The following is a 15,436-nucleotide window of genomic DNA, read 5'->3' as shown; positions in this document are numbered from 1 at the left end:
ATCTTAGCAGTTTACCAAAAAAAATTAACCTTCAGCATCAAAATCCTTTTTCCTAAAATGAATTTACCTAAAATCATAGGTTATAAAATAGGTAAGAGCAGAGAGTCTTTGAAGTCTAAGTGGGAGGGCTCACCCTCATCCTGTGGCCCTCATCCTGTGGCAGCCCCAGGGGCACCTCTGCAGAGCCCAGTTTGAAAATTTCCCTTTCATTTTCACCTCTATCTACTCTAGCATTATTCTACCAACTGAAGCTATCTTAATAACCTAATTTCTCAACATCTGTCCCCCACCCCCATGGATCCTCATGGGAGCTAATCTTCTTTCTCCATAGATATATATCCCTCGCACATATCCTCTTGCTTCTTCCTGCACAAGCTTTTCAAATAATTATGTCCTTTCCTGTCTAAAAACATGTCCCTTGCCACCTTCAAAATTATTATAATTTTCCTCTTCTAACATACCATCTCCTAGGCATTTATGTATTTAATTTGAACACCATAAAAGTGCTACCATAAAAATATCACTAATATGGCCTAACTGAGCCAGAGTAGAGAAGAGAAATATATGGATAACATTACAACATTAACAAGACAATAAATTACAAATTACATGAGACAATTACTTATTTCTAAGTGGAGACCCTGGCAGGACTACTTTGGTAAGTAGGTAGGACTTGTTTAAAACTAGTGCTAATGGTTGATTATTGAAGTTACTGCCAACCTGCCAGGTTAGAATGATATTTACAAATGCAATATTAATCTATTTATACAGTCCTTACTTGTAAAATGATTTCATGTTGATAAAGTAACTAAGGATAACAGAGCTCCTTTCAGTGGACTCCCACAATGTCAAGTCTATGCTCATTCAAACTTGGGCTCTGTACGAAAGAATCCTCTTATGTGAGGACTGAGTGTTCTATTTGTCCTGAAATAATTCTCATCAGCTGGTACCCAGTATGCATTCAAATTTCATCTGCAGAAGAGAGATAGCATTTTGTAACCACAAAGGACTTGAAGGTAATTTGATTAAGACTGACTCTCAGCTTTTCGACTCAGAGCTTTTCCATAGGAAACTGATTATTTGGAAGAAGACAGTATATAATAGCAGTAACAAAATTTAGAATAGAGAAATACTATAAAGTTTTTTATAAAGGTAAAACCTGAACTAAGGGCTTTCTTAGAAATACATCTCAAGACAAATACAGCAGATTTCATGAAAAAAGTTTACCAAAAAATTTTATATATCATTTATGAAATGTAAGATTAGATATTAAGTAAACATATGATTTTATACCTAATTGCAAATGATTCTGAAAAGAGATAAAATGTGTTCAGTTTGACTGATGTTTAAAGTCAGGTGCTCTTGGGTATAGGATTCCTTTCTCCAAAAACAAATTTATTATGTTTAGGACATACAAAATGATTATGAATTACTTTTAAATTTAAAAATGAAGCATTTTACATTAAACAGTTTAAGTGACCCTTTAAAAATAAATTGCTTTAATGCTCTCTGACATATGCTTAAATAGGTATAATTGGAAAATAAATAATAAATCCTACTCATAATACAAATACTAAACTCCTAGCCAAAATCCTGAAAAATATACACTGTCCAGCCTACCTGGTCTATTCTGGATGTTCCGGCTGCAGTGCACCAACTATCTTGGAGTGAATCTGAGCCCCAAGCTGGCAACTGCAAACTAGATCTCACCTTCAATAGCATAGAAGTTTTCATCAGAAATAAGCAGTTCTCTTCCCCATAACCACCCACAAAAAAAAAAAAAAGAAGAATGAAAAGAAAAAAACAATCAAAGTTTTTTCTATCTTGTTTCCTTGTTCCATCCTCTAACAGTTTTAAGGGAAAAATATCTCATTTTAAATAGTCATAAGGGGACTTTATTAACCTATAATATCAGCAAAATATTAAAAGCCCTGAAAAAAATGTCTAATCATTATAAGTATTAGGCCACATTTAGAAAAAAAAAAGTCACTGAACCAGTGAACAAATTTTAATTCTATGTAAAAAGTCCTAATGTTATTTCTTCATGATCGTAGCTGTACTAACTACATTTGAATATACATACAGCTGACCATAGTTATATTTATGCACAATTACGAAACATTTTAGTTCAGCTATACTGGAGGAGAAACTCATTTTGGTGGCCTGTTAAAGATTAATGAATTAAGGCATTCTTAAGGAGCTGCCAAGTGAGAGCTTCAATATGAATTTAAGAAATACAGCAGGGTTTTCTACACTTTATGAAGCTTATTTTCTATTATGTGTTTAGAGATTTTTTTAGTCTCAGTTTTTTTGTATAGGTATTTTATCCTTTGATAATCAAATTATATGCTTAAAAATTAGAGCTTTCTCTTTTTTAATCCGTTAATTTTACCATACTATTACTACTGCCACCCCCAATTTCCTATTTTGAAAGATTAACATTAGAAATAAGGCCATTTACATACCATTCTTACCTGTAAGGGTAAGAGCGTATTACTATTGTTGTCTGTTCTGAACACATTATCTTCAATCCAAGATTTTGGAGTCAGTGATGGAGTAGAGCGAGTAAATTTCGGCGGTGCTATGACATTACCAGAAAACGGTTTCTTCAATGGAGATATCTGATTCATAGTTCCTGGAATTCCCATGTTTCCAGTTCTACGATGATCTCTGCCATGCATTGCTCCCCACGACATACTTCCAGTGCCCCAGCCACTGCTTTGATGGTTGCTCCAAGGAGATTGTTTTAGAAGAGGCTGGGGAAAATACATCTATTTAAATTATAAGCATTTAAAGAGTTTATAATTCAAATTTAGGCCTGAGCTAAGAATTTATATGATCTTAAAAAAATGAAATATATAAAGGCAACAGAATATATCATAACTAGTTTATAAAAAGTAATAGGCTTGACATCTTGCTTATGAAAACATATTCATTTAATGCTGAGTTTTCATACTCTTGTCTACTATAAATTATAATGAATCAAGTAGATATTTCATGACACTCATTAAAATAGAACCATGCAGTTACTTTTTTTTTCCCCTTTAGAGAGAACTGTATAAATGACAGATATGAAGAAAAAAATACTTTAAAATTGAAATTAACTTTGAAGATCCTTACAGATATAACCTACACTATGATCTTAAAGCAACTATGTTCCGCTAAGCACAGAACTAAAAATATGATCGTTATCAATTAAAATATACCAATCATATGAGTGAAATATCTAGACTTTAGGTTTCTAAAACAAACTGTACCACTGCAAAAGTGGATAATAACATTTGGTGTTATTCTACTGCACAGATTAAAAATGCCTTTTGAGATAGGGAAAATATAGCAAATATGTCTTTTTTTTTGCACTGCTTATTCAACTTTTAAGATATTTTATTCCGGTTTTAATGTAGTGTCTTTTAAATTTTCATAGTTTTTACTTCACTTAATTATCCATGAACTGTTAAATAATTATCTGATATTACCCATAGGTGGATACACTAAGATAAACAACTATATACTTTGATCATTCTAGTAAAGATCTTAGTAATACAAGTCTCCATGAACTTTATTCATTTTCAAAAGTAAAGTAATATTCCAAACTCTAACCAATAGCAAGAAAAGTTAAGTCATCAAAGAATGAAAAATTCACCAAGAGGCTACAACTGTAGATTGTGAAAAGTATTAATTGCTAGCAATTTTACAGTCAATAAGCTTATAATTTAATAATTTTGTGCCAACATTTAGCCAAAGGGAGTATGGGTCGTGCACTTAACTATAAGTCAATAAGTTATTTTAAGTCAAGCACTCTTAATATTAAACCTGCTTATTTTTTTTCTGCAAACCTGGTCTGTAGTGCCTATTACTTATTAAAATTTTTTTAATGCTAATATAATCATGAATATATACTACCCTTTCCCCTTCTATGTAGTTCAAAAGGATAGCTAAGGGACCACGGACATATTCCATTCTTCAGGACCTTACTTTCATCACTGATGCAGTGCTCAAAGTTCTCTTCCAGTGACCTAAAATTCCATATAACAGCTGTGACCTCTTACACTCCATTGCAAGACCCATCTTTTGACAAAAAGCAGATTATAGTTAAATATGGATCTTGGTATATGGTCTTCTAGTGATATACCAAGGCCTTAAGAATACAAAAATACCTACAGATAATTTTCTGTGGCAAGTTTCCAGTTAAAAAACGAAGACCCTGACACCCAAAAGACAGTTGCTCAAGATTATGTAAATCATGGAAAAGGGGAATACTATTTCAAAATTAACTATTTTCAACCCTTATAGGCCACATTCTCCTTCCTCAGGAAGAAACCAGTGATTCAACAAAAACTGTTGTTATTCTGGTTAATTTAAATAAACTGTTAACTGTTATTTTGGTTAAATTAGATAGTATTCACCTTTTTAAAAGGGTAACCCTTAAAAACTTTAACTGGGCAATGGAAAAAGTTATATGAGTACGTAAGTAGTGGTTAAGGTCCAATCTTGCTTCCCTCTCAACCTTTAATCACGAAATTGACCTTAGACAGAATGATCACTATAATAAATGCTGACTAGATCAAAAAAGAACAACAAAATACTCCTTCAATGTCAATTAACCAAACCAGCGGCCACTCAAACGTTGTTTTGAGAGGATAACAAAACAGACCTTGAATCTGAAAGGGCTCGGATGAATAAAAAAACCTGCCTGCTGTGATTTCATAATTATACTACCCACTTAAAATACACACACCCTATCATTCAAGAGAAGGTTAAGGCCACCAAAAAAAAAAAAAAAAAAAGAGAGAGAGAGAAAAGAAAAAAAAGAAAAAAGTGAAAGTCTTCTCTTCAAGGTAACACACAAATAGCAGACTCGTTTCATTTTAAAACCTACAAAATAGTACCCAACATTAAAAAGCACAGAAAATAAAACCGTCTTGGAGCATCTCAGTCTTAACCATCTGACAGCTCGGGGGGACCGACCCACGTCGGGAGGCAGGTGGGCAGGAGGAGCGCGGCCGGGACGCTCCTCGCCGACCCTGGTCCCGGTAGGTTGTGCGGGCGGCAACTGCCTCGCCCGCGACAGGTCTCGCCGGCCAATTAAGAATGATACAAACTCAAAAGAAAAAAAGCTTTTCCGCCCGTTCCCTCATTGGACGACGGCGAAAGGTCACGGACTGACCACACGCACAGTCTCCGGTAATCATTCTCCTCCTTCCCGGGTTCGCTTCCCACGGCCGCTGCCCCCCCTCCCCAAGGCCGCCGCCCGAGCCCGCTGGTCCCGCGTCCCCGACCCCAGGTCCTCCGACCCCCGAACCCCGGCCGTCTCGCCGTGTCTCCGGGGCTCGAGAAAGCCGGACGGCCGCTCACCAGGCCAGGGGGCGCCGGCCGGGCCCCGGGGTCGCCCCGTACGAGGTACGAGAGGGACGTCGCGCCCGGCCGCCCCCCGCCCCCGCCCCGGCGCCATTCCGCCCCTGCCCTAGACCCACCGCCACGCCGGGGCTTTCGAGGGGGCGCCCGGCCGGGGCCACTTCCAGCCGGACCCGACTCTGGAGCCCCACAGCCCACGGTGGCCACAGCCCTCACGCCCCGCCAGGGTCTGGTGTCCCGAGTCCCGTCGCCCTTTTCCGCCCTCCGGGTCCTACTCGGTCGGGCGAGGGGCCCTCGCAACTGCCCCTCGGGGCCGCGCCGGGCCGAGACCGGTCTCCGGCCGCCCCCGCCCGCAGTCTCCCCGGCCTCGCGGCGCAGCCGGGCCGTCGCCCGCCGTACCTGGTGGTGGTTGTAGGAGTTCCTCTGCTGCAGGAAGGCGGCAGCGGCCGCCTGGTGCTGCTGCTGGAGCTGCGGGCTGACGGGTGACCTCCGGCTCTGAGGCTGCTGCGGCGCCGCGGGCGGCGGGGGCTGCTGCTGCTGAGGTAAATTCATGGCGGGCGGCGGTGGCGGGGGCACGGCGGCCGCCGAGAAGGGGCCCCCGAAGCCGCCGCCGCCCCCGCCGCCGCCGCCCGCCGGCACGCTGAGCCCAGCACAGCCGTGCGGGGACACGGGCGAGAAGCTCGGGAAGAAGGCCGGGTTCATGGACGACGGCAGCCCGGGGTAGAAGCCGTTCTCCGAATCGGGGCTGGGCGGCGGCATGGCGCTGAGCGAGCCGCCGCCGCCGCCGCCGCCGCCACCCGGGGTGGCGGCCGACGAACCCGGCTGCGGCTGCGGCGGCTGCTGGGGCGGAGGCGGCGGCTGCTGCTGGGGCGGCGGCGGCTGGGGCTGGGGCTGGGGCGGCGGCGACGCGGTCTGCACCGACCAGGGGGTGCCGAAGCCGGGCAGCGGCGGCGGCGGCGACGCGGAGCCGCCTCCCCCTCCGCCGCCGGGGGGCCCCCCGCCCCCGCTGCCGCCGCCGCCGCCGCCCGGGTGCGGAAGGTCCGGGCTCTGCAGGCTGCTGAAGGCGCCCGCGCCGAGAGCCCCGCCAGGCAGGAGGTTACTGGGACTGTTGAGCAGAGGATGGTTGGGGGACTCCATGGAGCCCGGCGCGGGGTTCACCGGCGGCGTCGAGGGGACCAAGCCCGCATTGGGGGGCTCGGCGGCGCTGCCCTCGCCCACGGCCGGGGTCTTGCGAGGGCTGCCCGCGCCTCCGTGGCGGCGCCGCGGGGCTGCAGGCGGCGAAGGCTGGAGCTGCGGGAGCGGGGGCAGGTCGGCCGGGCGCTGCTGCGGGGCGAAGTCCTGCGGCGGGAGGTGCTGCGGGTGCGGGAGGCTGAACTGCTGCTGTTGTTGCTGCTGTTGCGGCTGGCGCTGGGCGAGCTGCGCCGGCTGGAGGAGCTGGCCGGGCGGCGGCGGCGAGCCGAACCGGCCGGGGCAGTGGAGCGGCGGCGGCGGCTTCGAGTCCAGAGGGTGGGGAAGGCGGGGAGGGCTGAACTCTTTCCTCTTCTGGCTGCTCAGCTGCTGCTGCTGCCGCTTACTGAAGTCCTGCGGGGAGGAGGTGCGGCAGCAGCAGCAGGAGGAGGCGGAGGAGGAGGGGTGGTGCAGACTCGGTTTGAAGTCCTGGGAGGGGAGGAGGTGGGTCACACCCGCGTTCGTGCCGCCGCCGGGGTGGTGGTTGGGGAGTTTCTCCGTGGCCTCCGCCCCCGAGAGTGGCCTCGCCGGCTGCTGTGTCAGCCTCAGCAGCAGTTCATCCTGCATGGTCTGCTGATGCGCCGGGAACGGGGAGGAAGAGGAAGCGGTGGCGACCGAGCTGTCCGCGCCGCCGCAGCCGAAGGGGATAGGGAAGGGGGAGGCGGCCTCCGAGAAGCCGGTGACAGGCAACGGCAGCGGCGAGAGCGGGCCGAAAGGCGTGGCGGAGGGTGACGGGGCGGCGGCCGCCGCGGCTCCAGCGGCGTAGGGACGGTACGCCCCGCCGCTGAACAGGGACCCGGGACTGCTGCTTCGGAGCCGGGCGGTTTGCAGCACCCCAAACCCGAAGTCCCTCATTTATCAGGCCGGCGGCAGCGGGAGGAGACGCACCCCGTCCGCTGCCCCGCCTAAGAAGCCGCCGGATCTGGGGCGGTGCGGCCTTGGTGGAAGGAGGGGGAGTCAGTGAGAGAGGGACACCGTGACTGAGCCAGGGGCACCTACTTCGGCCCCGCCACCCCTCGCGGCAATGACCGCCACCTCCCGAGACCTGCTCGGGCGCAGCCGCCGCCGCCGCCGCCCTCGCCGCTTAAGAACCCCGGAACGTGCGTCAGCGCCACCTCACAATCGCACCGCCCCCCGCGGTGCGCCCCGGCACGCGCGGGCTCGAGGCCGCGGCGCCCCCGCTGCCCCGCCCCCGTCCCGCCCCTTATTAATATGCAGGCTCGGCCGGGGGCGCGCGAGCGCTCTTGGGAGGGCGGGAGAGCGCGGGCGCGAGCGGCGCGTCTCCTCGGGCTTCCCCTGCGCCCGGGGAAAGGAGAGGCCGGTTGAGGCGGCGGGCGGCCGAAGAGGCCTGTGCGCCCGGCGCGCGCGCACGACGGCGAGCACGCGCGGGGGGCGCGGACGGTTACTGGGCAACCGCCCCTCCCGGCTCTGGGTCCTCGCTGAACCTTCAGCAGGTCGCACGCGGTACTTTCCCCCCGTGCAGTCGCCCTCGGGGCCCTGCCTCCTTGTCACCTCCGCTTCGTCTTCGGTCACAGAAGCCTTGGTCGCAGGGACAGGGGCTGCCCTAGGCGGCGCTGGCCAGCCGGGGAAACTGAGGCCGGTTAGTGGCTTTCAGTGTCGGCGGCCGCTCGTGTCCCGCAGCGCGAGGGAGCGGGGACCTGGCCCCTGCTGCCCTCCGGGCTCTGCGCAGGAGGCCTCTTGCCGACCCGCCTGTGCGGGGCTCCGCCAGCCTTGCTGACTGCGGAGCGCGTCGCCCACGCCTCTGGCCCCGCCATGGCCCAGACTCGCAGCCCTCCTCGTCGCCCTAGAAAGCGTCTCCTTTTCGCTCCGGTTTCTGTTTTTAGCCTCTCGTGCCGAGTACTGTTATCCACCCTCCCGCAGCCGCGTGAAAGTATTTTCTGTAGGGTAAACACGAAGGCCCGGCCATATACCATACATTTTCACTTAAGTAATGAGGAACAAAGTCCCTGGAACCCACCGCGGCTCCGTGCGGTTATTTACACACAGACATGCATATAATGGGTTCCGAGGCGAGCTCCCTTGGTAACCCTGGGCCCGCTCCAAGTCCTCCTGTTTCAGAAAGCGTTTCGTGTGTTGCCGTCGGGACTGCAGTGGGTGGGATTCCTCCCCACCACATTCATTCTGGCATCCCCGCCCCTTTCCCCTAGGGAGACTCTAATTTAAACATTTCCGAAGCTTTATGAATTTCCAAGGGAGAAAGATTTCTCACATCAGGGGGGAAAAGGAGGTTCTGACTCAGCAACAGACTTGTTGAGACTTGCAAAATGGAAGGGGAGAGAGAGCTTTCCATGGTAGAGCTCTTGTTGGAAGCAACAGAAGAGGAACTAAACCTGTGTATTTCCTAAAGAAACATTTTACATAGAGAAAAAAATATATGTATGAGGGTCTAGGTAAAGGAATAGCAGAGGGATCCATACTAGTAAGATATGGATTTCATGTTCCTGTTTTGCAATTTTAACTTTTTCTTGGCGTTTAGAGAAGTGAAACTATTGAAAGAATCCTGGAATACAGGCTAATAATCTCAAAAGCAATTGAAAATGGGTTCAGATTCTACTTGATTTGGATTTACAACTGAACTAATATTAAATAGTGTTATAAATGAGCACACTTTTACTGATGTAGGCAAGAGTGTACACTTTTATGAGTCCTCATTCATTCTCTATTAGTTAAATTTCATCCCCTTTTTACTTTGCTTTTGTTACTTCAGTGTTTCAAATTTATATAAATCAGAATAAATACAGAAGAAAGAGAAAAACAATGCAAGGGGAAAATATATTCCATGTATTTATGTTTAATATCCTGTCTAATAAACTAAGTTTGACATTGCCTTTAAATAAGGAAAAGGTACTTTTTAAAAACAGGTCATAAATCGTTTAGAAATCAGTGGGTACATAGAAAATTGGTTTGAGTTAATAATCTCAAAACCGTTTTTAACAAGCAAAATATAAAACTGGAGAATTCCTTTTTTATTCTAAATTACAATGTCTAGAAGATAACCTGAGCTCTTTAGAATTAAAAATATAAATGGCCATTTTCACAGCACCTATTGACATATTACTATTATTCATTAAGCTATTTTGCACGGAAAATATTCAGCAACTGAGGCATATAAAGTATTGAAATGGAGAATTTTATTTCTAAGTAACGTTATATTTGATTGGACTCATCTGCAGATCCAATGACAAATCTTGAAAATGTAGGCACGAAAGTTAGCTCAATCATCCATTAAAATTGCAGTTAGTGCAATGTAAGAAAAGAGAGCATACGTTTAAAAGCTAAATGGTGCCGTTCTGGGCTGAAGTTTGAATAAAAACAAGATTTCTTAGTGTGCTGAGACTGGCTTTGTTTTAGAGCATTTAGAGCTCTCCAAAAAGGAAAAAGCCATCAAGTTTGGTATTATGTAATAAGGTCAAACTCCATATTAAGTACACTAAATTCTGAAGTTCCACTGCCAGGTCCTCTACTCACTGCTTTAACATCTGAGAGAGTGTTGTGAGGGTCCTGCTTTTTATAGCAAAGAAAGTTATATTCTGAAATCTAAAACTTTTAAGCTGGTGAGTGTCCCATCATTGAAAATATTCCAACATAAAGGTTTCCTATAGTGGAGGTAGGGGTGGGTGGGAGAAGAGGGGTTGTGGACCTCTAGCAGGTCTAAAGCCAAGTTCTTATGAATCTATATTCTAATCATATTTACATGAAAATATGTTAATTGTATGGCCAGTAACTCATTCCCTGAGTTTAATTTGACTGTCCCTTGTTCATTTCCTCCCACTGCCCTGGGCCAGTGTGTTTAAAAATATTTTGCTGCAACCCAGGACACACACATACACCTGAAATAAAGCTTTTATTAAGCAATTCTCACTCTTGATACATGCAACAAACTCTTTTAAAATTTTACTTTTTAAAAGAATTGTTTTTTAAAAGAATTGATCACTGAATTGATCTCAAATCACTAAGCTGATTTTAAGACTGACATTTAGGTCATGAGCTGAAATTGAAGAACACTGTCATAGAAGACTATTTCACACTTTCTCTATCTTAAAGCCTCCTCACACCTTCTTCTGTCCTCACTCTCAGCTGCTGAGCTGGCTTTCTATTTCACTGAGAAGCTAGAAGCAGTTACAAATCTTCCCCAGGTCTTCACGGCTCCCTTTTCTAGTCACTGCCTCTGTCCCTGTACACCTCACCTTCCTTCCTGGTACGTGGAAGGCCTGTCCATGCCCCACGTTCCCGTCTAAGGCCAGCCCCTCCGCCGGTACACCAGCTCCTCCTCCCACTTGCTCAGGACACAGCTTCATAGACATCCCAAATTTAACAGGCCCCAAATTGAACTCCCCACCTTGTTACTTCCCATCTGGGTAAGCACCACTCCATTGCTGTAGTTGCTTAGGCCAAAAACCTTGGAGTCGTTCTTGACTTCTATTTTTGTTACAGGATATCCAAGCCATCATTACATACTGCTTTGTCCTACCTTTAATTTATAACCAGAATCCAACTACCTCTCACCACTCCCACCTCAAGCAACCTGGCCCAGGCCACCATTTTTTCTGCCCTGGATTGTTGCTCTCAACTCCTAACTAGTTTCCCAGCTTCTGATCTTGTCTACAGTCTATTCTCCATGAAGCAGCTGGAATGCTCCTTTCAGACAGATCACATCCTCTCCTCTGATGAAATACTTATACTTATCAGAATAAAAGTCAAAACATTTTCAATAACCGAAATGTTCTTCATGTTTGCCTCCTGCCCCTACTAATCCCTCTGACAACTTCTACCCCACAATAGAATGCTTATTTCTTTAATGTGCAAGGCCAAGTCGGCCCCAGGGACTTTGCTCTTGCAATTCCCATTGTCTGGAATACTTGTCCTCCTCAATACCAACAGGGCTCACTCTATCAGTTTTCTCATCTCTCTCTCTCACTTCTTTTAGGTCTCTGCTCAAGCTCACTCTTCTCAGTGATATCCTTCCTGCCCGCCATTGTAAAACAGCAGCACCCTCCCTCCATTCCAGCCTCCGTCTCCCCCTGTAGGTGGTTTGATTTTTCTCCATCTGGCCCACTATGTACTTAAATTGTTTATCTGTCTTCCCTATTAGTTCGCAAGCCGCATAAGGGAAGATACATTGTTTTGTTCACAGTTGCATCCTCAGCACCTAGAACAATCCTGGCACACAGTAGGCACCCGAGAGTTGTCAAATGCATGCACTGAATGAAGGCATCGTGGAATTAACAAATAGCAGTTTTAAGAACTAATAGCTATAAATATACTGTAGTAATATGAGAGTCCATTTATCAGTTGCTTGTTTGTTGGCAAGAGCTATCCAGACACCACCCAGATGCTCTTAGGAATTATAAAAAAAGGCAAGATAGTTACAGGCATTGACAGGATATGTGAGTGAGGACAGACAGGACAGCTCAGGATTTTAACACAAGGGAATAGACAAACCTGGACTCCAAGAGGCAAGACTTCTGTCTTAGGAACATGGAGAAGGACGTAGCCTCCAGCACAGGGGTTCATTACAGGAACTTGAGCAAAGACAGGGAATCAAGACTCCAGCTCGTAGAAACAGCGAACCAGTTTAGGCAGCATGGCAATGAGGCCAATTTGATGCTGAGCCTCCATGATGCTGGTTTCTTATTGCTGCCCAGCCTGTGAATGTGTCTGACCCCACAGGATGGGAAAGGATTAGTCATTAGGTGGGAGCTCATTAGTCCTGGCTTTGGGTTGGAGGAAAAAATAGAACTTAAGGTCTAGATTGACCCTGTCCAACTTCAGGGTGCTTTATTGACACAGTATCCCAGTGTAACACCATCTTCAATTACTTCTGGTTCTTCCTCCACTTTTCTAAACCTTCCTTCATTCTCTCCTCTACCTTCCTCTCTCTTTACATATCCCTTTTATGTTGGAGTTCCTTAGCTTATATTCTTGGTCTTCTTCTCTACTTCTACATACTCTTTCTAAGTGACTTTATCCACTATCATGTGTTCAAATATCATCTGTCTCAGACCCATGAATTCAATGTGTCCATACCTGAACTTACCGTCTTCTCCCAAACCCACTCCTCCTCTTTGCTCCCTATCTGGCCGATGTCATCATCACAGAACCAGTTTCTCAAGCTGGAAACTTGTTATCCTCTTCTTCCCTCTCTCACCCTCCAAAAACAATTGCTTACTATACTCTGTCAGTTCTGCTGCAGAAATGTTTCTCAAAGGTAGACCCCTTAGCCCTTTCCCTTACCCAAGTCTCAGCTCTGGATTTTTTCTCTGTCCTGCTCTAGTGCACAGCCTCTTAGCTGGCTTCCCTACCAGTTCCTCTTCTGAATCTCTTCCCTTTAATAGTCCCAAAAAAACAACTATGATCCTGTTACACTGTCCTGTCAATAATCACTCTCTAGCTTCCACAGTATCAAGTCCAAACTTGCTAGTAGACAGGACCCTTCAGAACTTATTTGCAACTTGCCACTTTGCCTTTATCACCTGTCGCTCCCCATATTACCAGATTCTCTGAATCAGCCATGTCATTTCATAATTCTGGGCCTTTGCACATGATGTTTCTAGTTCCTGGAATGCCTCTTTCCATCAGCTAATGCTTCCTTTCCTTTCAAGACCCAGTCCAAATGCCATAGCCTTTCCTGACTCCCCCTGGACAGTGAGTTGAGGCCTGTTCTACACTCTTAACATTGTCGTAATAATTTTTTTTTACTGTTATAATGTGTCATATGGACATAACAAGGAAACAATTATGTTTCCTTGGCTATCTTCCCTTTTAGACTGAGAGTTGCTATAGGTCATGGTTTTCTTTATGTATCTCTGCATCTTTCTTGCCTGCCACAGTACCTGGAACATGGTTCCCAATAAATTTTTATTGATTATTAATTGCCCAATTAATACTGTAGGAAGGATGAAAGGAATGAGAGAAAGAAGAAAGGAAGGCAAAGAAGAGGGAGGGAGGGAGGGAAGGAGGAAAGTGTTTCCAAAGCACACTTAAAAGGAGATGTGCCATTTTCTAGAAAACTGTAGGATTATTGAGTTATGGTTGCTGGAGGAACAAAAAATAAAACAAACAGACCATAACAAATAACAAAAAAAATCTCACTTCCCTTCCCAGCATTTTCTTTGATAATACTAAACTGAAAGCTCCATTCTTGTTATTACAATCTTCATTCTGCTTACTCTGCCATTCCATTTTGACAAAGGAAAGTATCTAGACTCTTTCCCTGATGATAAAGTGTAGCCCCCAAACACAATAAAAGGTTTTCCAGATGGTGTTACCCTTTTTGAAACCTGGGAGATTTGTCATTCAACTCCAGTGTTCCCGTATAGGGAAGAAGCCTTCAGTCTCTCCAGTAATTCCTGCCATGATGCTATTGGGCTGCTTATGTAGACTGACTTAATTGTTCCATTCTCACCTTTTATCTTTAGGCCTAGTCAACTTGATTAGATTACAAATCTTTGGAGACAGTGGCCTTATATATTTATTTTCCTAGTTCTTCTTGATTCTTTTATGTATCCATTAACTATCGAGTGCTTACTATGTGCCAGACACTGCCAGGCACTGGGGATACAACTGTGAACAAAACAGAAGACACATATATTATTCTGTGCATAGTCAGAGATACTGTAAATAAATGTTTGCTGTTGATACTAGTTATGATAATTCCCAGCCCTAATTATCTTGACAGATTCATGAACAGTGAGATTCGAGACTGAAACTGACCTACTAAATTGGAGTCCTACATGCTGCAACATCGCCTTGCTAGTCTGGTCATGGGTGGAGCCCTGGGGTGCATGTGGGATAGAGAGGTAAGGAAAATTCATCAAGAAGGCAGAAGAAACCACACACTGAAACACATTGTAATGCTGGCTTGCAATGAGATTTTCATTTGTTTTCTCCCATACTTGTCACAATATATTTTGTGAGTAGATAAAGCAAAAGTAAATAATATTTCTATTTTACAGTTGGAAAACCAAAACCCAGGAACAAAATAATTTGCCACAGGTAGTTTCTATAGCCTGGGCTTAATGCCTCCATCTCCCCATTTCTCAGTCTCCTGCTTCATTACTTGGACATAAGGCTATCACCTAAAATACGCAACATATTTGAGCAAAACAGAGCTACGGCGACAAGCCCTAAAAACACTGGTGGCTAGTCTACCAAAGGATAAAGGATGGAAAGGATAACCCTTGAAGCATTCTCAGTAACACCTAACTAAATGAATAACAATTGGCAGTAGTGACTCAGAGTGAAAGCATCTTATTTTCAAAATTCATATCCCATGAAAATTCAGAAATAGTCCTCAAATGTGCTTACTCATTCTTCTCCTATTAGAAGAATGAGGTCTGACAGTATATATTTGATATACCGCATTTAACTCTTTTCTTTCACGTTCTGGAAAGCTAACTCTTTTTATTGATAAATTATTCTGTGCAGAGAAAAGTGAAGATGCATTTTGACTAAATACTTAGCCTTTATATAGATGAAGGGTGTTACATCTATCAAATTTGATCTTAGAAGATTAAAATTTGTAAATGTTTATTTTGGAGACTAAGAATGTTCAATAAAAAAGAAAAACAGGAGGTTTACTTGGTAGGAAGCATTGATACCAGCCTTTGTGCAAAGGCTGATTAAGTGTAACGACGGTGGATGGAAAGCTTTCTGAAGAAAGGGGGTGGTTTGATTTTAGACCAGATTTGTACATCAACCTGATTGCTATCAATTTACTTTTACCCAGTGTCTACTTTTTGTCTACATAGTAGTCTAGGAGTTTATGTCGCCTAGCATCCAAGCTTCATTTATAAAGCGTACATCATTGTATTACGTTTGCAGACCATATTTC

General features: G+C 45.4%; 1 protein-coding gene and 1 long non-coding RNA gene across 7 annotated transcripts in view; one reads left to right on the top strand and one right to left on the bottom strand.

Annotated features, from left to right (window-relative positions):
- The window catches only part of CPEB2 (cytoplasmic polyadenylation element binding protein 2), a 63,806-nt gene extending 56,198 nt beyond the window's left edge, over nt 1-7,608 (bottom strand). For 3 of the 6 annotated variants that reach the window (XM_079920219.1, XM_079920220.1, XM_079920221.1), the window contains exons 1-3: nt 5,755-7,608; nt 2,475-2,756; nt 1,621-1,710 (exon numbers count right to left, since the gene is read on the bottom strand). In XM_079920219.1, the coding sequence (XP_079776345.1) occupies nt 1,621-1,710; nt 2,475-2,756; nt 5,755-7,437 (2,055 nt within the window). In that variant the 5' untranslated portion in view covers nt 7,438-7,608. Of the gene's footprint in view, nt 1-1,620; nt 1,711-2,474; nt 2,757-3,975 lie in introns of all 6 variants that reach the window. The other 3 variants (XM_079920222.1, XM_079920223.1, XM_079920224.1) reach the window with 2 other exon arrangements.
- Nucleotides 7,609-11,519: 3,911 nt separating this feature from the next.
- The window catches only part of LOC307185751, a 210,479-nt gene continuing 206,562 nt past the window's right edge, over nt 11,520-15,436 (top strand). Inside the window, exons 1-2 of the long non-coding RNA XR_013828160.1 lie at nt 11,520-11,626; nt 14,282-14,402. This is a non-coding gene — a long non-coding RNA (uncharacterized lncRNA). The remainder of the gene's footprint in view (nt 11,627-14,281; nt 14,403-15,436) is intronic.

This window comes from Stenella coeruleoalba (genome assembly GCF_951394435.1).
Source record: "Stenella coeruleoalba genome assembly, chromosome: 4".
In the NCBI taxonomy this organism is placed as follows: domain Eukaryota; kingdom Metazoa; phylum Chordata; class Mammalia; order Artiodactyla; family Delphinidae; genus Stenella; species Stenella coeruleoalba.
The sequence above is the reverse complement of the archived record's forward strand: the minus strand, read 5'-3'. Positions and strand labels throughout refer to the sequence as shown.